This window comes from Xiphophorus hellerii, chromosome 16, assembly GCF_003331165.1.
Source record: "Xiphophorus hellerii strain 12219 chromosome 16, Xiphophorus_hellerii-4.1, whole genome shotgun sequence".
In the NCBI taxonomy this organism is placed as follows: domain Eukaryota; kingdom Metazoa; phylum Chordata; class Actinopteri; order Cyprinodontiformes; family Poeciliidae; genus Xiphophorus; species Xiphophorus hellerii.
In genome coordinates, this window is record NC_045687.1 from 17,899,539 (window position 1) to 17,918,460 (window position 18,922).

An 18,922-nucleotide genomic window follows, 5' to 3' on the forward strand; every position below is an offset into this window, starting at 1 on the left:
TTATTTGTCTCAGTTCATACTAATATGTTAGTATTTTAACTAAAAAATATATGATGAGAAAGTTACAAAGGAAATAATATTAACTCAAATCAACCCAATTATTTAATATCGGCATAACAATACAGTATAAAAGATTACTTTTGCATTACAACTGTGTCCAAATAACACTTTGTGACTGACACAATTTTAGGGAGTTGCCGCAGGGAATACCGACTTCCTAAATTCTTATCTTTAATAAGCAAACTATGTCCTGAGAGGGTGACAAATTGTTTTCATTTTTGTTTAATCTAGTCAGGGATACATGGTTGAATTTAAAATAGCATAAGTTTAGGAATTTTTGGAAGTCTTTGTATAGATTTCTAAGCGTTACCCTAGACTCCGCTCTGTGTTTTTACCCAAACGTTTGATGTGGGGGAAAATAAAGAAAACGCGTTTCAGAACCTGCGTGTCGGGGTTTACGTGAACGCAGCACGGTCTGGTGCGTGCACTCTGCTGACGAGCCGTTGCTCGTGGAAACAGCTGGTGGTTTCTGTCAGCGAACTCCGCTCGGGATTGAAAGAGAGCGACATTAGCGAGAATAAAAGTTAAAATTAGATTGGAAACTGAGTGAATGCGGTCCGGGCTGAGTCTGCGCACCTGTTCCGAGTGAAACCGGGAGTTGTCATCCTGTGAGACCCACCTTAAATCCGGCAGTTGGAGTCAATGAACCACCTAGCTTGTTAGCGGCAGACCACCGACGCTGTTTGCCAAACTGCTGCTGCTAACCTCGGCTAGCCCCCACCCCCTCACCTCTGTAACAGTTAGTTACAAGCGGGGGTTCTGTCAAAGGAGAAAAGCTACCAGCTGTTGAGTTTCCTAGCGGTCCAGAACCAGGCTTTTAGCTTGTTTCCACTATGGCTCATATTCATTATAAGTTTTCCTCCAAACTCAGCTACGACACGGTGGTTTTTGATGGGCCGAACATCTCGCTGACTGACTTGAAGAAGCAGATTATGGGCAGGGAGAAGCTCAGAGCCGGGGACTGCGACCTGCAGATCATAAACGCACAAACCAAAGAAGGTAAATAAATAAAATGAATTCAACAAAATGCATGTTATTGTAAGCTTGATATGTTTTATTGTTGCTTTTTTTTTTCTTTTTTTTTTCCCCTAACGGTTAAAATGCAGTTTGACGGTTTAAAGTTTGAAAGAAAACACGTGGGCCGGCATTGACAACTGTCTAATGGGAGCTGGCTTCCCGTTACCTCTTTTTCAGGTTGACTGGGGGGCTCCAGAAAAGTCGCACCGGGACAAAAGAGGTGTAATGAATGGGCAAACATTCCTGTTGCATTCACGCCTCATGCCCCTTAATTAAACCGCCTGGCGTGGGTGGATCAGTGGTGTCAGCGCTGTCATTCTGCAGGAGATGTTGGTTTAAAAATAGCAAAGGTCGAGGGGTGGAAAAGGCAGACATTACTCATGGCCAAAAGGCTTAAATGCAGCCACAGACTGTATGATTTAAGATAAAAACACAATGCAGAAGCAAACTGAACACTAGGCAGGCACACCCTTTAACTGGAGATTCAGGAATTAAAATGAGCTGGATACAAAAACGTGACCCACATTGCATCGAGGAGGTATTTCGCATGCTTTATGTTGTTGTATTTTCTTTCCTTCAACTACAAGCATCAGTGGTGGGAGTTAATTTGGATTTTGAGTGACCGACCAACACAAAATAGTGTGAAGTGGAAAAGAAATGGGTAACAATTGTAAAACACGTTTAAAAGCCTTCCACTTTTAAGGTTTATCTTTAGAAAAGCTTTGTTATAAGGAGCAAACTACGGAAAATTTGAAAGGGCATGATTACTTTTTGAAAGCCACTCTGTACTCAAGAACCAACAGGGCAGTATAATGAAGAGTGTTTGTGTCCTAAATACCTGTTTTTGTTTCATGATTCAAACCTTATCCCCATGTTTCTTCAGGCCAAGGGTATTGTTTCTGTGCGTTTCTTGCGTCTTTTTTTTGTGACACACTTGGAAACAATAAGGTAGGACATAATCTTGCAAATCCACATATTTTCTGAGTTGTATTCTAGCATAATAAGCCCTCTAATGCTTCAGAGTCTTACTTTTTTATACATTTTGATATTCAGAATGTTTATATTTTATAACCCCTTCAAAAGAAACCTATTCCAAACAATTTACCATCACAACAATAAATATGTTTGGTGACGTACTTGCCAGTGAAAAGCAGTAGCAGTGCATTTCCACTTAAAAGAAAAGAAAAACCACTGTTTTGTCTAGTTTAATTTATTTATATGGACTATTGAGGCATGTTGGAGTGCATGATGCATTGCTGCCTTGCAGTAAGATGTCGTGAGGCCTTTCTGCATGTTCTCCCCCTTCATGTGTGTGGGTTCTCTCAGGGTACTCCAGGTTTCTCCCACAGTCCAAAAAAATGTTCTTAGCTTAATTTACTACTCTAAAATGGTGACATGTCCAGGCTGTTCCTTTGCCCCTATAAGCCATACTGCATTAATTCATGCAAAAAGGAAGCCCAATCAAGTATTGACTGTATATAATATACAGTCATGTATATTTTTCAGTAAGTTGTAAAAATTAGATTACTCTTTAGGCAATAATTATCAAAATTACAATTTATCCCTGTATTTAACAAACTGGTATGAGTCTCACATTGATTTCAATTAGTAAAATAAATTATCCTTATGATATTCTAATATATTTAGATGTCTACAGTTTAACCCAAATTACAAAAATACATGAAAGCAAGAAGGTTGGAGAGTGCTGGTAACCCTAGGCAACACAAATGGGCTAAATATTTTGTCTCTACACGATTCTGTTTTTATATAATTTCTTTTTTAATCTCAAACTCCGAATTGCAGAAAGAAAATCTCAATATTGCAAATTTTCCGTTTTAACCCTTTTATACTGATGATTTTTCACCCTTAGAGTTCAAAGAAGATGGTGGTCACATCCCCAAAGGCTCCTCTGTCATAGTCAGGAGAATTCCCCTCATTGGAGCAAAGTCCAGCTCAAATAGCAAGACCAACCACAAGTACGTGTGCTTTTGACTTTTCCTTATTGATGTTGACATGCCCGCTGTAGAAGACAACACCCAGCATTAGCGGTCTGAAACCTGCCTCTAGACGAGTAACGGTTGACTGCAAAAACTCAGATTCAACAGGGCTTACAACAGCGTAGAATGAGAAAAGATTCAATAAAGTTAAGGTTAACCCAACGTATCGGAGTGAATTCAAACAGCACAAACTTCAGGCTATGTAATGTGCTAAACATTTTCATTAGAAAATCCACTTCCAGTGTCTTGGTTGATTTCCCCAGATGTTTGTTTAGTTAGTTACACCTTAGTAAATGGGTTTTCTCAACAGACTTAAAGTTAGATAATCAAATGATTATAGCTAGGATTTATGGATCTGCTACGTTTGATAGCGTCAACAGAAATGGTAATTATACAGTACACTGAGGCAGCTATTTAGGCTGCTTTGCTTAATTAAGTGACTCAGGATATTGCTTCAACACTAATTAGCACAGCAGTTATTGCATCGGTGAATAGAACAAGTCTGTTTGTTTTTTTCAAGCTATTTAAGCTCTAGCTGTTTTATAGTTTTCATAGATCAGGTTCTAGTTGGAACAGACTGAGTCAGCGATAATGGCTGGTCTAATATGTTTTTATACTGACTGTACATCTATATTCTGTTATTTTAAAGGAAATGCTGTAAGGATTCAAAGGTGGATAGAAGTTACATGTGGCAACATACTGTTTATTTAAAACTTGATTGTTTAAAAAAAATAATAAAAGGTAATGGGTAAGTTTGACGTAATGGTATATTTTAATTAACCTGCAATTTCACTGGGAAAGTTCTTTCCAAGTTGACTTAGCTACCAAATGTCCCCTCTGTGATTCTGTCAACTACCTGGACTTTGTATTTGTAGAGGGAACCTGAAAAACGTCCAGAGCTACTCTACAAAATGTGAACTCCTGCTAAAATATATTTACTTCCCACTCATCCACCTACAAAGGAAGCTGCATATTTTCTTTACTGTTTGTTAGCAAATGTAAATATATATTTTTTTTTTATTCCCATCTTAGAGGGTTTATTAAAACATTTTTTTTCTGTGTTTCAGAGAAAGATCAGACGTCCAGATTCCCAAAGCCTTTGGATCCCATAGAGCAGTATGTTACCCAACACAACACACACAGGCACACACATTTTAATATAACAAGCTAATTACTATACCTTTCTGTTCAGTTTCATTTCAAATTGCTTGGTTTGAAGTTACTTTTCTGTCGTTCATATAGGTATAAGAGAAATTCAATTTTTTTTATTTTCAACAAAACCCAATTTGAAATGCAGGAAAGTCTCTGCCAAACTTCCAGCTGGTATTCAAACAATCACCAGACACTGATCATTGTCAGAGCTCTTCCAGTATTTCTGTTTGAGATGTGAGAGCTGCATGGGTGGGTCAGGCATTATCATGCATGCCAGCTATTCACAGCTGATAAAACCAACTGTTGTTTTAAGTTAATGGCTCCGCCGTCAACCATCAGCTGGCAGTTTCTCCTCCTGCCTCAGCTCTTAAAAACGGCTCCACCTCCGATGGGTTTCCTTTGAAAAACTTTTTTTCTCTTTTTCATTCAGCTGGGTTTTCTGCTTGCTTTTATGACGGGCATCTAAACTGTAGACTACCAGACATTATTAAGCAACAATAAGATTATTTTATTATTCACTAAACTTACTTTTTACTGACATAAGTTTGATCAAGGAAGATTAAAAATATTTTAGCTTTAAGAATAAAAATAATCAGATTTGACAGTACTTGCCCTAAATGCTACAGTGCTGACCTTTTCAGAGTTGCACTTTTGTTTAAATTAGAGGGGGCAAAAACTTTTTTTTTTTAAATGGTGCAGTATAAATTGATGTTCTCTGACCTAATATTCTTTCTGGTTTTTCAGTAGGTGAAGCTTCTGCCCCTCTTAATAATTTACATTTCACACGGACTGCTTACTCTTCTCACCTTTTTGTTTGCTTTCTCAATAAAGTAATTTGTAAAAATCTGGGATATGTTTTTTGTGGTTTTTTTGTTTTGCTTCTTTTTTTTTTTTTTTTTACAGTTTTGTTACCTGACACATTTTGGACATTAATTTATTGTTCAGTTTAGTAAATATAAAAAAATGAACACTGTTGCTGTAAAATTGCACATGGACAAGATGACAAACTTTTTACTCTTTACTGTTATCTGTGTACAGATGCAGTGGCTTTCAGAAGTAGTCATATTAAATGTTAGTACATGTTGTCACATTACAACCACAACTTGCAAAGTATTTTAAGTGATGGACTAACAAATTAAAGACTGAGATGTGAAAAGAACAAAAAATATGGGTTCAGACATTCTTACAAATCTGAAATCTTCACTCATGATGCTGCCACCAATGTATTTTGCTATAGCTGGAGAATTGATGCACCCCAAATGTACCAAGCTTCTCCCACTTGAATTATGGATCTCTGCAGCTCCTCCTGAGTTACCTCATTGCTTCTCTTAGTAATGCTCTTATTTGGCTGTTTGCATAATCTAGCAGTCTGGGCCAAACTCTTTCAATTACAGATTGTATGGACTCCTTGGTCTTTATGATGATCTTTTACTAAGCAAACCTATAAGGCTGTCAAAGAACAGTTGCATTTAGACTGAGTTATATATTTGGAAAAGATCAGAGAAAAGGGGGTTTGAAATGTAGATTTTTTTTAAAGCAAAAATTGAGAACCGTGCATTGTTTTTGTCAACTGTGAAAAAATAAATGGCACAAATAAAATTTTTACTTTTACTTTAAAGTTTAAGTTTCTCATTCACTAATTAGCAAATTTCTGCAAGGATTTACATCAGCTTAGTCACATTTGCCGTGAGAATAAAGCTAATGTAAACTGGCTAGCATGTAGGATGCAGCTGTAATAACCGTAACATACCATTGGCAAAATGAAATTATCATTATGGAGCCACTATTTTATTTTACGGAATTTATGATTTCATAAAGATCTATACAAATGCCACTGAAATTAGCTGTTAACTTTAAGTAGCTGCTGCAAAATCTCTAAAAGAGTTGGTTTACAGTTTTATACATGGAGATCAGTGTGTAGGCTTAAGCAGGCAGGGGATTGTGTCATCATTGTAGTCCTTGCCACTTTATAAGAGTGGTCTTAATTCAGTTCATTCGATTCAAAAATGCAATGTTAATTCCAAAGGGAAATTATTACATGTTGTTTTTTTCCCCCCAACTTTAACAGATCAGTGAGTCCAGCTCTACCAGAGCTTTGTCATTTTTCTCCAAGGTATGTCGGCTTTCATCTTGTGTATTTTAGAGGGGGGTTCTTTGCACCAGTTTAAAATAAACTGCAGTAAATTTGACTAACTTTATGTCGTTTATATCATCCATGTAGATGCAGATGGCTAACTTGGCTGAAGCTGATGTCTCAGAAGAGGATAAGATCAGAGTTATGATGAATCAGTCCAGCTGTGAAATGATGAAGTGAGTGTTTCAGGATACTTATTTTTTTCTTATATCAACTCATTAATTAATTTATTAATTTATGAAGATTGCTCAAAAGTTACTTTTTTTAAAAAAATTTGCTGTAAATCATGTTCTTTCTTGCCTTTTTTTATTCTGTAGGATGAACTCAAAGCTTGGCCCTACCCTTCCAGAAAACTACGCCTGTTATCGGTGTGGGAATGGTGGACACCATATCAGGAACTGCCCAGGGAGTGGGGTAAGTGCATGATGTGCGCTCTCTGCACAGGCCTGCACCTCAAGTGTTTCTGGTTACGTCAGGCAGATTTGTAGATAAGCGAAATGTAAATGTTCAGTTTTTCTGTTGTTTTTTTGTGAGATTTTAGAGGCTTTTTTGATTGAGCAAACGTTTGAGCTGATATAATTTTAGATCAGCTCCAACACACCCGTGGTGTTTTAATGTGTTTTTTTTTTTAAATTTCATTAATGGACTGCTGCTGAAATCAGTCCCAAGTTTATCACAAGCAATTTAAATTGCACAGTAATAAAATTATGTCAACAGTCTTACTGGTCAGTCAAAGAGAAATATATGAAGCTTGTAGCACCATGCCTTGCTTATAAAAGCAGATAAATTGCATTAATATTTCAGTTTTATTTTTAAGAAGAAATAAAAAGGCTAGCAGTGTCACCTGAGAGGTCTATCTGTTGGCAGCAGTGTTGCTTTAGCTGACAGTGAAATGTCCAAACCTCCCGAGGCCAATTAAACAGTTTCAGGTTGACCCCAGAGGACTGTCTGCAGGGCACCAGGCTGCTGGATTTATGGTGAAACTTCAGTTCTTCTCCAGCTTAATGACCAAGTCGTATCAACCACCAACAACTTTGTTTTGGAGATGCAAATCACTTTAAAACAAACCAGTAGTTATTTTGTCTTTGTTTATTTTGAATAAATATGATTTGTAACAGTGAATTGAAAAACAGAGTATTAGAGCTGCTCTAACAAAATGAAACAATATCTAAAATTATTAGTATTCAGCCGTACTATTACGAGAATAAAGTCGTAGTATTTCAACTTTATTCTTCTTATTCTCTTATATTATGACTTTATTCCCTTTCTATTACGACTCATAAAAATTTTACAACTGTTCATGATATTTGGAATTTATTCCTGTACAACTCGTGATATTAAGACTTTATTCCGATATTACGAATATTGCAATAATCTCGTATAATTTCAACTTTATCCTCATAATGCTGTGACTTTATTGTCTGAATTTTCTGTCTCTTAGTATGCCCCTAATACTCTGTCGTAGAATTGAATGGAGTGTGATTCCGAATTAATTTTCTCAAGCCAAATGTATACAGAAAACCTAAATCAGTGCTGTCCAGCTCCCATCTTCAAGCCGGTGCTACATGCTAGTTTTAGATCAGCTCCAACACACCTGAATCAAGTGATTGGTTGTATACATCTTCATCTGAGATATGGCACATCTCAGATCTGATGTGATAAAATAATTTTCTGAGATGCTGAATTTTTGGGCTTTCATTACCTGTAAACCAAATTCATTAAAATGGCAAAAAATTAAAAACTTGAAATATTTTACTGGGTATAAATCTCTATAAAGCAACAGTTTAGCTTTCTCGGGTGACCGACGAGAAATCTAAAAATTTTGTGCAACATTCAAATTTTTTGAAATGTTTCTTTACACACTCTGCAAGTCTACAAGTTCTCAAAAGCTCCAGTTATGAGCCATGTATTCAACTACCTGGTATCCTTGTCCTTCAAATGGAGTATGATGAATTTTTGACATAAAACCTAATTTGTTTCTTTGTTGTCTGCACCACCCTGTCGTGGAGATTTTTAGAGGAAATGAGTGTAAATACCCAACTTTGAGGCAACAATGTGTTTAAGCTGCTGTTTTCTTCTCATGGTTTTCAAAGTTTGGTTAAATACACTGGACTGGATGTTTAAAATCCAGTCTGCATTGCAGTAAATTTGAAAGAAAGCGTTTGACTGCAGGATAAAAATTTTGAGGCTCCTCCGAGGATAAAGAAGAGCACAGGAATCCCTCGATCCTTCATGGTTGAGGTGGACGATCCTAATATTAAGGGAGTCATGCTGACCAGTTGTGGACGTTATGCAATTCCTGCCATAGATGCGTGAGTGTGGAACAAAGTTGATCTATTATTTTGTATGAATAGTTTAATATATGTGAACTCTTTCCTTTTTTGTGTCAGATGAAATAATTTAGTGAGCAGATTTACATAAAGACCTGGTGCTTTCCCCTTTTTACGATTGCAGTGAGGCGTATGCTGTTGGTAAGAAGGAGAAGCCTCCTTTTATTCCACAGGAGGAACCTAAGTGTGAAGAAAAGGAAGAACCCATACCTGATGAACTCCTCTGTTTAATTTGTCATGACTTGCTGAGTGACGCTGTGGTCATACCCTGCTGTGGAAATAGCTACTGTGACGATTGTGAGTTTGCATCTCACACACACACACACACACATCCTACACTTAAAATCTGACTAACTTTACTCGTGTATAAAGTTAGTTATACACGAGTAACATGTAAAAACCTTCCCCAAAGTTTTTTTTGTTTTTGTTTTAATATATTTTTTGTACCCTGCCAGGGGTTTTTTGTGGGCTCTAGTGTCCCTTATTTTTTTTTGAAAGTAGGCTGACAGGAAAGGGGAAAGGAGGGGGGTTAGACATGCGGCAAATGTCGCCAGGTCCGGGAGTTGAACCCGCGACGGCCGGGTCGAGGACTCAAGGCCTCCAAACATGGGTCGCTCTATCCCCTACGCCACCACGGCACACCGTCCTTCCCCAAAGTTATAAAAATCCTGCTAAACCTTTGTGTTGAAAAGCAGAACATTTTTGTTGTGTCCAGGTATTCGAACTGCCTTGCTTGAGTCGGAGACCCATGTGTGCCCTACATGTGGCCAATCAGACGTCTCCCCTGATACCTTGATTGCCAATAAATTTCTTAGACAGGTAAATGAACAGACATCGTGAATGTAATACTTCATCTCTTTTAGTCTAGGCTTACCATCTAATATATTTTCCTCCGTTTGTATGCAAATGCCTACATTGCAATAATTTGACTATTTTTATAACACCCATCGCAGGCTGTGAATAACTTTAAAAAAGAACGAGGCTCGGGCAAAATCCAGAGAACGTCTTTGTCTCAGAACACTACCCCAAAGCCAAGCCCTGGCCCCACTCTGACCGCTTCCACCCTTCAGAACAAGACCAAGAAACCTCTCCAGTCACCCTGCACTGAGCAGGTAAATAATATACTAAAACATGAAGTTTCTTGTCTGCTTCTAGCACTTTTGTGAAGCTGTTATCGTTTGTTAAAATACAAAACGTTGGTTCTCTTCAGGCTTTTTGCATTCAGTTAGTTTTTCTCGTCATATTTTGTTTTCAGGAGTCGATGGTGAACAAGCCTAAACCGGAAAAATCCCCACTCTTATCACAAAGCGCCGAAGGCCGCCCAGCAACTCCAGAACCTTCACCTGTTGAGAACTCCTCTGAGAGTACATCAACCCAGCCTGAGCAAAGCCTTGAAGTGACATCCAACAAGTAAATAATCACACATAAACACAGATCTATGATAAAGGATAATATGAGTTGTAATTTTACAGTGCTTGTTGGAGGTGAAGGATATGCCATTTTTGCTGCTGGAATCTTCAGTGACAGGCTTACGACACACTCGACTGTTTTCTTTAGTATTATTATTATTGTTTTGATTTATTGCTTGTTTTTTTTTTTTCATTTTTCTCAAAAGTTTTGTTATGTGTATTTTTTGCATTTATGCTGTAGTTCACTTTACATTGTTCAACAAATTTCCAACAGCTCTTACTGGTGGCACAGTTGCAAATAGGATCAATGAAAAATAAAAATCCGATCAATTTGTATGAAATAAGGAAATTCTTCAATTACATTTATGAATGGCTTGCTTTGAAAACAACAATGGTGGCACCTGGAAATCTGTTAAAATCATTTATTTCTCCAATGAATAAATGTAATCTAATTACAGGTTTGATTTTGTGTGGTTTTCTTTGACAAATTATACTACCAGAATAAACTATGGTAATAAAAATGGCGGTATTCATGTGGTGCTTATTCTTTGTTTTTCTTCCTCAGTGAGGAACCAGAAAAGACACCCGATGATTTAGAAGCTGTTGCTCTGTCTGGCCTGGCTTCTAATAAAGATTTGTCTGACGCTCCCTCCCAGCTGATCCCACTAGTGAGGAGACTCGATGTCAATGAAACACACAACCATACTATGTCTGTTCTTAATAATGTTTGATTTTTCTGTCTCTGCAGGTAAACTCTATTGAGGGAACAGAACAGCTTCAGACTATATGTGTCAAACAAAGCCAACCGTCTTCTGGTCAGTAACTCTTAATCTGTAATTTTATATTCTCTTCTGTTTGTTTTTTGGTATATATTTGTTTTGATTAGTAATTAGATTAAATCGATTTTATTACTTTTTTTTTAAATCCACAGATTCAACCACAAGACCCTCTGGGTCATCAGCCTCCAGGGACAGGTATGTGTTTGAGAACGTTTCTGGTTTTAACTCCATCTCTTTGAGTCTGAGATGTTTTTACTCCGCTCCTCAGCATCATGTCCACTTTTCCTGCTGGAAGCCTGACTGAATCTAACTCAGAGCAGCACAGAACTCGCTCCTCTTCATCATCATACTCTTCACTGCAGACCACACCTTTGCCTCTGTTTCGCTCGCCGCCCTTTCACACATTTGTTCCAACCCACCAGCCTCTCAGCAGCTACCTCCCTGGATACCCACCGACCACACCCGCCTGGAAGCTTCCAATCCCACCTGGAGCCCCGCTCCCATCCCTCTGCTCCTCCACCACATCGTCTATCCCTGTTTTAATCCCGAAGGAGTGGTACAGGTTTCAGAGGAAGAAAAAAGAGAGGTAAAGCAAATATTCAGATGTTTGACATCTATCCCAGGCAGCCAGCTTTTATAGTTTTAATTCCTAAAGTGTTTCAGCGATGCAGTATAAAAATGTATAAATTGTATGAATTTATAAGCTTCTTCTTAAACTTCTTTGCATCTTTTAAAATCTAGCAGTGGGTCATGTGTTGTCCAAATTCTTCAAATACCTTTGTTATGCAAAAACATAAGCTGCTCTTGGAGAATATAATAACTTAGTTGTTTTGAATTGGAAATAAGAAATGTAAATTTACCCCATTTAGATTTAATGTCTAATATCTTTGTAAAGCAACCCCAACAATTCAAGTGTTTTTGACTTACATTGAAACAACTTGTCAAACTTTTCTATAAAATCAATCAATTAAAATTTTGATATAGTTTGTTCTTTACACAGCAGCATGTCATGGTCAGTATTTGCTTTATTTTGGTTGTAAATCATAGTTTCAATTTAGCTAAAATCTCCCCCTTTAAAACTAGCATCCAGCTATCAACACAAAATGTTAATTACAGCTTATCGGTTATTTTGAGAAGTAAATTGTATTTTCTTTGTTTTTGCTTAGCTACATATTTTTTTTTATCAAATTTCTCCAAATGTTTTTATCACTGTATGACTGCAACAAAATGCTTGAGCCACATGTGAGAAGACTGTGTGGATTTCGGGGAATTTTGCAACTATAAAAACACCTGGAAACCAGGTCAGAGTGGATGGAAGTTTGATTCCTACAGAAAATAATAAAAGTTGCTCCTCCAGTCTATGAGAGGATGAACAAAATGGCTGTAGGCGTTCCCACAAACATTTGAATTATCAGTAATAGATCCTTTGGTTTCTGTGGGTTGCATTGTGTGATCTCCGTTTTGAACTTATTTCAGAGTTTAGTGGTTGCGTGTTCAACTCAGACGGTTTGACATCTGAGTTTAGCAGCTGTTGCCATTTGTAGAAAACAATCAGGCTACAGATCTACAACACCGTCCTGTAATGAGATGTGCTGCATTGCTCATTTACCTCGTCTTTGACTTCTGACACTGATGAATGGGACTCTGTGTGAACCAGTAGAAAAGGTGCAGATGGAAGCCAGTTCCTCTGTGATAAATTCTCTTTTTCTCAAATCTTTCACTACTAATTAGTAGATTGTTGATTTGGAGGGAAATTATGTCAATATCAGAATTGTAGTCATTCATTTTTCTGAGGGGAAAAAAAGTGCAAAACCTGAAAAACCCCAGATTTATTTTAGTGTCTCCAGTCTCATTGAGATGTAAGATTAATGCTGGGCAGAGGAAAATATTGTCCATAGAGCATCAGAAAAGTATTAGTGGGGACTTTTCCAGGTCTGTTTTTTTTTTTTTTTTCTTTGAACGGAAAAAAATATTTCTCTAGAAAACATAATCAACTCCAAGAACCGATACTATAAAGTAGTTTCTGTATATATCCTCTCATCTCTCTTACACAGGTCGCCTCACAAACGGTCCTTTTCTCACTCTGTTTCAAAGTCCTCCAAATCGTCCCGCTCTTACTCTGGATCATCCAGTCACTCTGAATCCCGCTCCCGCTCCAGATCAAGGTATTTCTTTCTGCTGCTCGCTGAGGGGTGTTGTTTCTGGCTCAAGACCACTTCAAGTGCAGTAAGAATCTCCTTGCAGTTTTATGGACATTTGGCCCAGGATGCCAGATCCAGAATAACTTGTTTGAAATATAAAGTTTAGGTCTTTGATGCAACTTGCATGTCTTGACCTTGAACTTAACTTGGTAGATTAATCTCTTTATTTGGGATTTGACTTGAACTTGGGAGAAAAGACTTAAGCTTAACTTGAGACTTGCAAAATAATGACTTGACCTCACCTCTGGTCTCAAGTTCTTGGTTTTTGTATTTAGTCCAATCACTGGTTACATGAATTGCAGAGCCTTAAACATGTTGTTGAATACAGGTTAGCCGTCTTGAACTGGTATGGTTGAGCAACACTAGTTTTTCTCTTTTACCTGTAGTCGCTTCATAAGCTAGCAGTCCATGTTTAACAATTGTTATGAAATTAAAAGTATAATCTGCTATTACTGATGTACAGCATTTTGCTATGCTAAATTACATGCAAAATTATTTCCAAGTTCATATTTTGAATTCTCCCTAACATTTTATACTAACTATATATGCAGCTTTCATTCTTGAAACATCAGTATTGCCTTGAGTGAGAGTGTCCAACTCCATTTGTTTTTTTGTTTTCTTTCCCTCCAGGCATCGCTCTCCTCACTCAAGTCACAGAGCCTTCCACAGCCACTCCAACCCCTCCAGGTCTTTTGGCTACAAACGGCCTCGTTCTCCTACCCCGTCCTCGTCTTCTTCACCTCTAAGTAGTTCCCATTCTAGATCCAAGTCGTCCTCGGACCACAGCCAGAAGAACCGCCACCACAGCAGGCGGTCGGGTTTGAGCAGCCACGGCTCGAAGAGGCGCGGGGAGCGCTCTGCCAGGGAAGCAAGAAAGTCATCAGGTCTTAAGGGTTTGGGTGACACAAGTTGCCTGGAGCTGGAGAGGCAGTGCTACCTTCAGTGGAAGAAGGAGTACCAAGAATGGTATGATAAATACTTCAGTAACTATATCAGCCAGTTTCACCATCTGCCTTTCCCTCCCCCGCCTCCACCGCCACCACTGTTTAGTCAGGACTCTTTCTACCTAAAACAAGAGGGAGAGACGGTGAGGAAGGGCGACTGCTCGCCTACATCTGAGGACTCTAATTACAGTGGCTCTCCTCCCTCTAATTCCTCAAATGACCGTCACTCCCCGATATGTCACCTCTCAAGTGACAGCTGTTCATCCCCTAAAGTCAATGACGACCATTCTTCACCCTCTCGTTGTTGCAATGACAAATCCCCCACGCCATCAGCAGTCCAGGTTAAGCTGACGGACAACATGAAGGAGAACCTCGAGAGGGATAGCAGTCTACCAGACTCTCTAACAAAGAGCAGAGAGGAAGCAAGTCGACAAAAAGCGAAAACAGATGACAATCCACAAACGAAGACAAAGGTTGAAGACTGCAGCACCCTGAGAAATGAGGAGAAGAAGAAAAAACCAAAGAAGTCGCCATCTTCTGACTTTTCTGGCTCCATAAATGTTCTCAGGCAAGACAAGAGGAGGCGCAAAACTGAACCAAACAGCTGCGAGGATGGCTCACCGCTACGGCACAAAGGGACTGTCAGCGACTCCTTAAAATCAATCCAGCCTCTTCTAAAACTAAATCAACCTCTATACAAAGAAAAGAAAGAAAAACCCAAAGACAAAACTAAATTAGAAACACAGCAAGAGCTTAGAAAGGACAAAGGTTTGAACTCTTGTCAAAACAGAGAGAGAAAACGCAAAACAAAACCCAGCACAGATTCACATATGTCAGAAGTGCACCAGCACCCCGAAGGCAGCAAGACGTCTGACTCAAAATCAGAGCAGGACAAAAAGAGACAGAAACAGGATGAGGAGAGAAATAAAAAACACAAGGATCTTCCTACTAAGACTAAAAGTAGCAAATGCCTCCAACCTAAAGTTGCAGAAGAACCCAAAAGCCTTGAAAGTGAATCCCTGAAGTCGTCTGACAGACGAACGCAAACTACTGAGGAGAAGAAGAAAGAGAGTGAAGCATCACCTCTGGCTAAAAAAGACATCTGGGAAGGAGGGGTAAAGGTAATGTCTCAGAAGAAGATAAGTATCAATATCAACTTGGATGGGAAAAGGAAGGATGAGAAGACTGAACAGAACTCTTCTGGTTTGGAGATCTGTACTGGCGAGAGGACAGAGCTGTCAGGAGTTACAGAGGAGAAGGCTACGGAAGAAAGTACAAGAACTGAATCAAAAGAAAACAGAGAATCAAGCCCTGGAGTTAAGTCACAGGAGAAAATATTATCTCTTTTAAAAGATATTAGAGAGTCAGGAAACAAAGCTACCTCTAGTGTTGACAAGAAGGATGTGTCTATGAAAATCCCTAAACGGGAAGAAAAGGACAGGGGGGAGAAGAAAAGAGAGGATGACTTGGATTTATGGCACTGTGCACTTGAAGGAGTGGAGGACAGGGAGCAAAAAACAGGAAAGGCAGAGAGAGAAAAAGATGGCTGTGGAGGTCACAAGAATATCCTACCTCAGCTAGAGAAAGGTGGTGCAGGCAGAGGAAACAGAGTCGAAGCACAGAAAGAAGACAACGCCATGAGATCGAGCTCACAGAGAAGCAAAACAAAAATCCATCGACAGAACGAGACTTTAAAGCACAGCAGGTCAGAGTTATTCTGAATCTTATTTCAAGTTCATTATGAATTACAGTTAATAAGGGGCTTTATTAGCTTTTTCTTTCAATTGTGTTATATAATCAGTGGGCTTTTCCACAAACCAAGTGTCTGAACAGTGTTAATACCCTTGAACTTTTCACATTTTGCTGCATTAACTTGATAAACTTGAATGTGTTATTTTAGAGTCTGACGTCAATGTTCAAAGGGTTTTGTAAGGCACTACATATTTTTTTAATACATTACTTCTCTACATTATTTATGATTTTTTTTTTTAAACCTGTTTGTGTGTGTTTGTAAAAGCAGTAAAGCCTCTTTAATGAGCAGCCGTGGTGCTGAAGGCAGCCTGGAGGCGACGATGGCGGGGAGAAAACTTCTGGAAGAGAAATTAAACGACCAAGCTGAAGTCACACAGAATGAACCCACACAGCTGAATCTACAGGTAATGTAGTAGTTTATTATTATTTTTCTGTGCAGACGAAGCTGCATTGGTATGACAGCAGCAGCAACTGGTTTCAGGACTTGACTTTACCCGGCTGTGTGATTCCTGACACGGACTACAACACAAACAGCTGTAAAAATTACAGTTTCAACATTCATTCAGATATGTCTAAGCAATTAATACTTGCAGACCTCAGTTTGCAGCTATCTATTCTTACTAATGAATAAATCACCGCACTAAGCAAAGTACTAACAGGTTGTTCTGATAAGGTTGCAACTGTGGGTAGATGACTCAAAGTTAGACTCTTTTTCTGTGTTAGAGGCTTAAAGTGAAGGCAGAAGTTTCTAGACAGGAAACTGTATTTTTCACAGAGGCATGTCTGCTCTTCATTCAGGTTGCAACTTTTAAAAAGGGACTGAGTCCTCACCAGATAACAGGAAGGTTGAACTTACAGCAACAGACAGTCTTTTGGGAAGCTCAGAGCGAGGGGTGAGAGTCCACATTTCTAGAAACTCTACAGATTGTTTTCCTTTATACTGTAAAGTTGTGAATTGTGAGAGTATCTTTATTCTTGAAAGCCTGTTTGACTGCAGAGCTGTGCAGCTCTGACCGAATACAAATAATCTAATATTTTGATTTCAGAAAGAGAATGAGTGGATAAGTGATTTACTGTCGTAACACAACAGTAAATCGGTGCTTTTTCCTCTTTTGGAAAAAGTGGCAGTCATGCATATTACATTTTCATGGTAACTATAATATGTTCTATAGGAGTAATGCTTTCTTTTTGTTCACTGTACATCCCATGACTTGAAAAAATGAACTGTAATTGTAGATTTACACTGATGCTTAGGGCTTTTCTTATGAGAAAAAATTTTTTTATTTGATTTATTAATATTATAGTTGCTGACCGTTTCATTCTTGATTTCTTAAATTGGAAAAGAAATTGCCTTTTATATTTATATTTTTCAAAAGTTGGTTGAAATCAATTGAATAAAATTTGTGATTGGTGCATTTTACTGAACCACTGCTTTCATAAGCATTCACTATTTAATGCTTTTGAAAAATGCATTAGGTAATGTTTTGATAGATTAAAGCTGTTTGTTTGAATTTCACAAGATTAAAAAAAAATCTATATTTCTGCTTACGCAATGAAGACAAATGTCTTGTATGGATTTTTGTTGCCAAACTATCTTCAGTTTGTTACTGTGCCTTCCTTATGTTTGCGTTCTCTTTTATAAGAGCAACCAGTGCACAGGATATTTTCCACATACAAAAACGTCATATTTAACTTCTTTTTCAGGTGCTTCACTCCAAGCGGGAGAAAACTGAAAAAGATGTGACGAAAGGAGAAGTTAAGGCCACTCTGCCTCAGGCGTCAGAGACGACAACCAACATCGAGTCAGTGGAAGACAATGAACAGAAGAGTCTCAGATCAACGGAGCGAGCGAGAGACAGGAACAGGGTGACCGTGGGAGGCAGAGACCAGGAGAAGGAGAGAAACTCTGCCTCTTCTGGGTCATACTCCAGTGTGGCTCCCTCTTGTGGCAGTGAGAGAGAGAGGGACAGAGAGAGAACTAATGAAAGACAAAGAGAGGGCGAGAGGTCAAAACCAGGAGTGAGGGAAGAGGAAAGGAGGAGAGACTGGGATGCCCCGGTGTCAAAGAGAACTGCGTTCAACTCGGTTTCAAAAGATACGGAGTGGAGAGACCTGCTGAGAGAGAGTGACCAGAGTTCTTCTTGTTATAGCAGAAAACCTCCCAGATCCAACTACGTGCCTGATCAAAATGTAGCTAAAAGACACAGAGATGCATCCTTGGATATTAATAGTCAAAACAAAGACCGTTTCTACGACTACAGTTATCCCCGTCAATCTGCGGACTACGGCTATAAAGACAGACCTCCTGGGACTCATCACTTCCCACCTGCTTACAGCCAGTGTAGGGACAGAGGCACACACTCTTTTGAGCCACCTGCATTCTCTCAAAGAGGCCTCACCACCTGGGAATTCATGCAAAGCAAAAACAGAAATGAGGAAAGGATACAGAAAGCAGAGAAACCGGGAAACGAAAGGAAAGCTGCTGGAGATGAGGGAGGAGGATGGAGTCGGAGGGAGAAAAACGCCCAGAGACTGGACGAGCGACGCAGATCCAGCAGCAGTAGCAGCAGCAGCGTCTATTCCTCAGCAAGCCGCAGGAGCAGCAGGGACGAATAGGGAGAAGTCCGAAAGAAAACCACCGGCTGCAGAGAAAAAGTTCAAACACAACGTCGACAAGGCAAGAGGAGGAGAGTTCCTGCTCTGTTAAATTTTCTTTACTCTTAGAAAAAAAAAAAGCAACTTGAATGATGTTTTCCTTTCCTGACCAAAGAGGTGCCTGGATTTATTCCAATAATTGTTTTTTTTTTTATTATTATATAACCAGGGTACTTTCCGTATCACGTAGAGATCTGTCAAATCTGACGTGCATCAAGCCAAACGCTCGCAGACAGATTGTGAAGGAAAAGCACTTTAAATATGATGTGAAAGAAAATGTGTGCAGAATCAAATGTCAACAATGTTTGCGAGCAATTTTAAGTTACTTGAATTTGCACATGCTTGGCGCACTGATGACCACCAGCAGCTACATTGCTGCAGTGTGACACCTGAAATGGGGCTCTTCCTCTCCGACAGGAAATGAGTCAGGAATTTAATTTGCCTCACAATGGGGGTTGTCGCTAGAGGATTCTTAAAAAGAAACTGTGATTG

The 18,922-nt window shown here is 38.9% G+C and overlaps 1 protein-coding gene across 4 annotated transcripts; it reads left to right on the top strand.

The window, feature by feature from the left end:
* Positions 1-450: 450 nt before the first annotated feature.
* rbbp6 (retinoblastoma binding protein 6) lies at positions 451-18,537 on the top strand. Of its 4 annotated transcripts, XM_032588313.1 has the most exons (20): positions 451-1,059; positions 2,948-3,053; positions 4,142-4,190; positions 6,295-6,339; positions 6,448-6,536; positions 6,678-6,774; positions 8,533-8,672; positions 8,815-8,987; positions 9,406-9,509; positions 9,644-9,802; positions 9,946-10,100; positions 10,665-10,767; positions 10,848-10,914; positions 11,031-11,073; positions 11,147-11,464; positions 12,933-13,043; positions 13,710-15,728; positions 16,041-16,179; positions 16,574-16,668; positions 17,480-17,665. In XM_032588313.1, exons 1-20 carry the CDS (start codon positions 894-896, stop codon positions 17,517-17,519), a joined length of 4,218 nt encoding a protein of 1,405 aa, XP_032444204.1. In that variant the 5' UTR covers positions 451-893; the 3' UTR covers positions 17,520-17,665. The 4 variants fall into 4 exon arrangements, with proteins under 4 accessions (XP_032444204.1, XP_032444201.1, XP_032444202.1 ...); XM_032588310.1 differs by lacking the exon at positions 16,574-16,668 and having other exon boundaries at positions 475-1,059; positions 17,480-18,537; XM_032588311.1 differs by lacking the exon at positions 16,574-16,668 and having other exon boundaries at positions 476-1,059; positions 16,044-16,179; positions 17,480-18,537.
* Positions 18,538-18,922: the final 385 nt, after the last annotated feature.

Bases quoted from the DNA above. Each gene is read 5' to 3' on its own strand.
- rbbp6 (XM_032588310.1), top strand. From the start codon at position 894: ATGGCTCATATTCATTATAAGTTTTCCTCCAAACTCAGCTACGACACG. The intron at 4,191-6,294 runs GTATGTTACCCA...CAACTTTAACAG, and splicing joins CCTTTGGATCCCATAGAGCA to ATCAGTGAGTCCAGCTCTAC. The intron at 10,915-11,030 runs GTCAGTAACTCT...TTAAATCCACAG, and splicing joins ACAAAGCCAACCGTCTTCTG to ATTCAACCACAAGACCCTCT.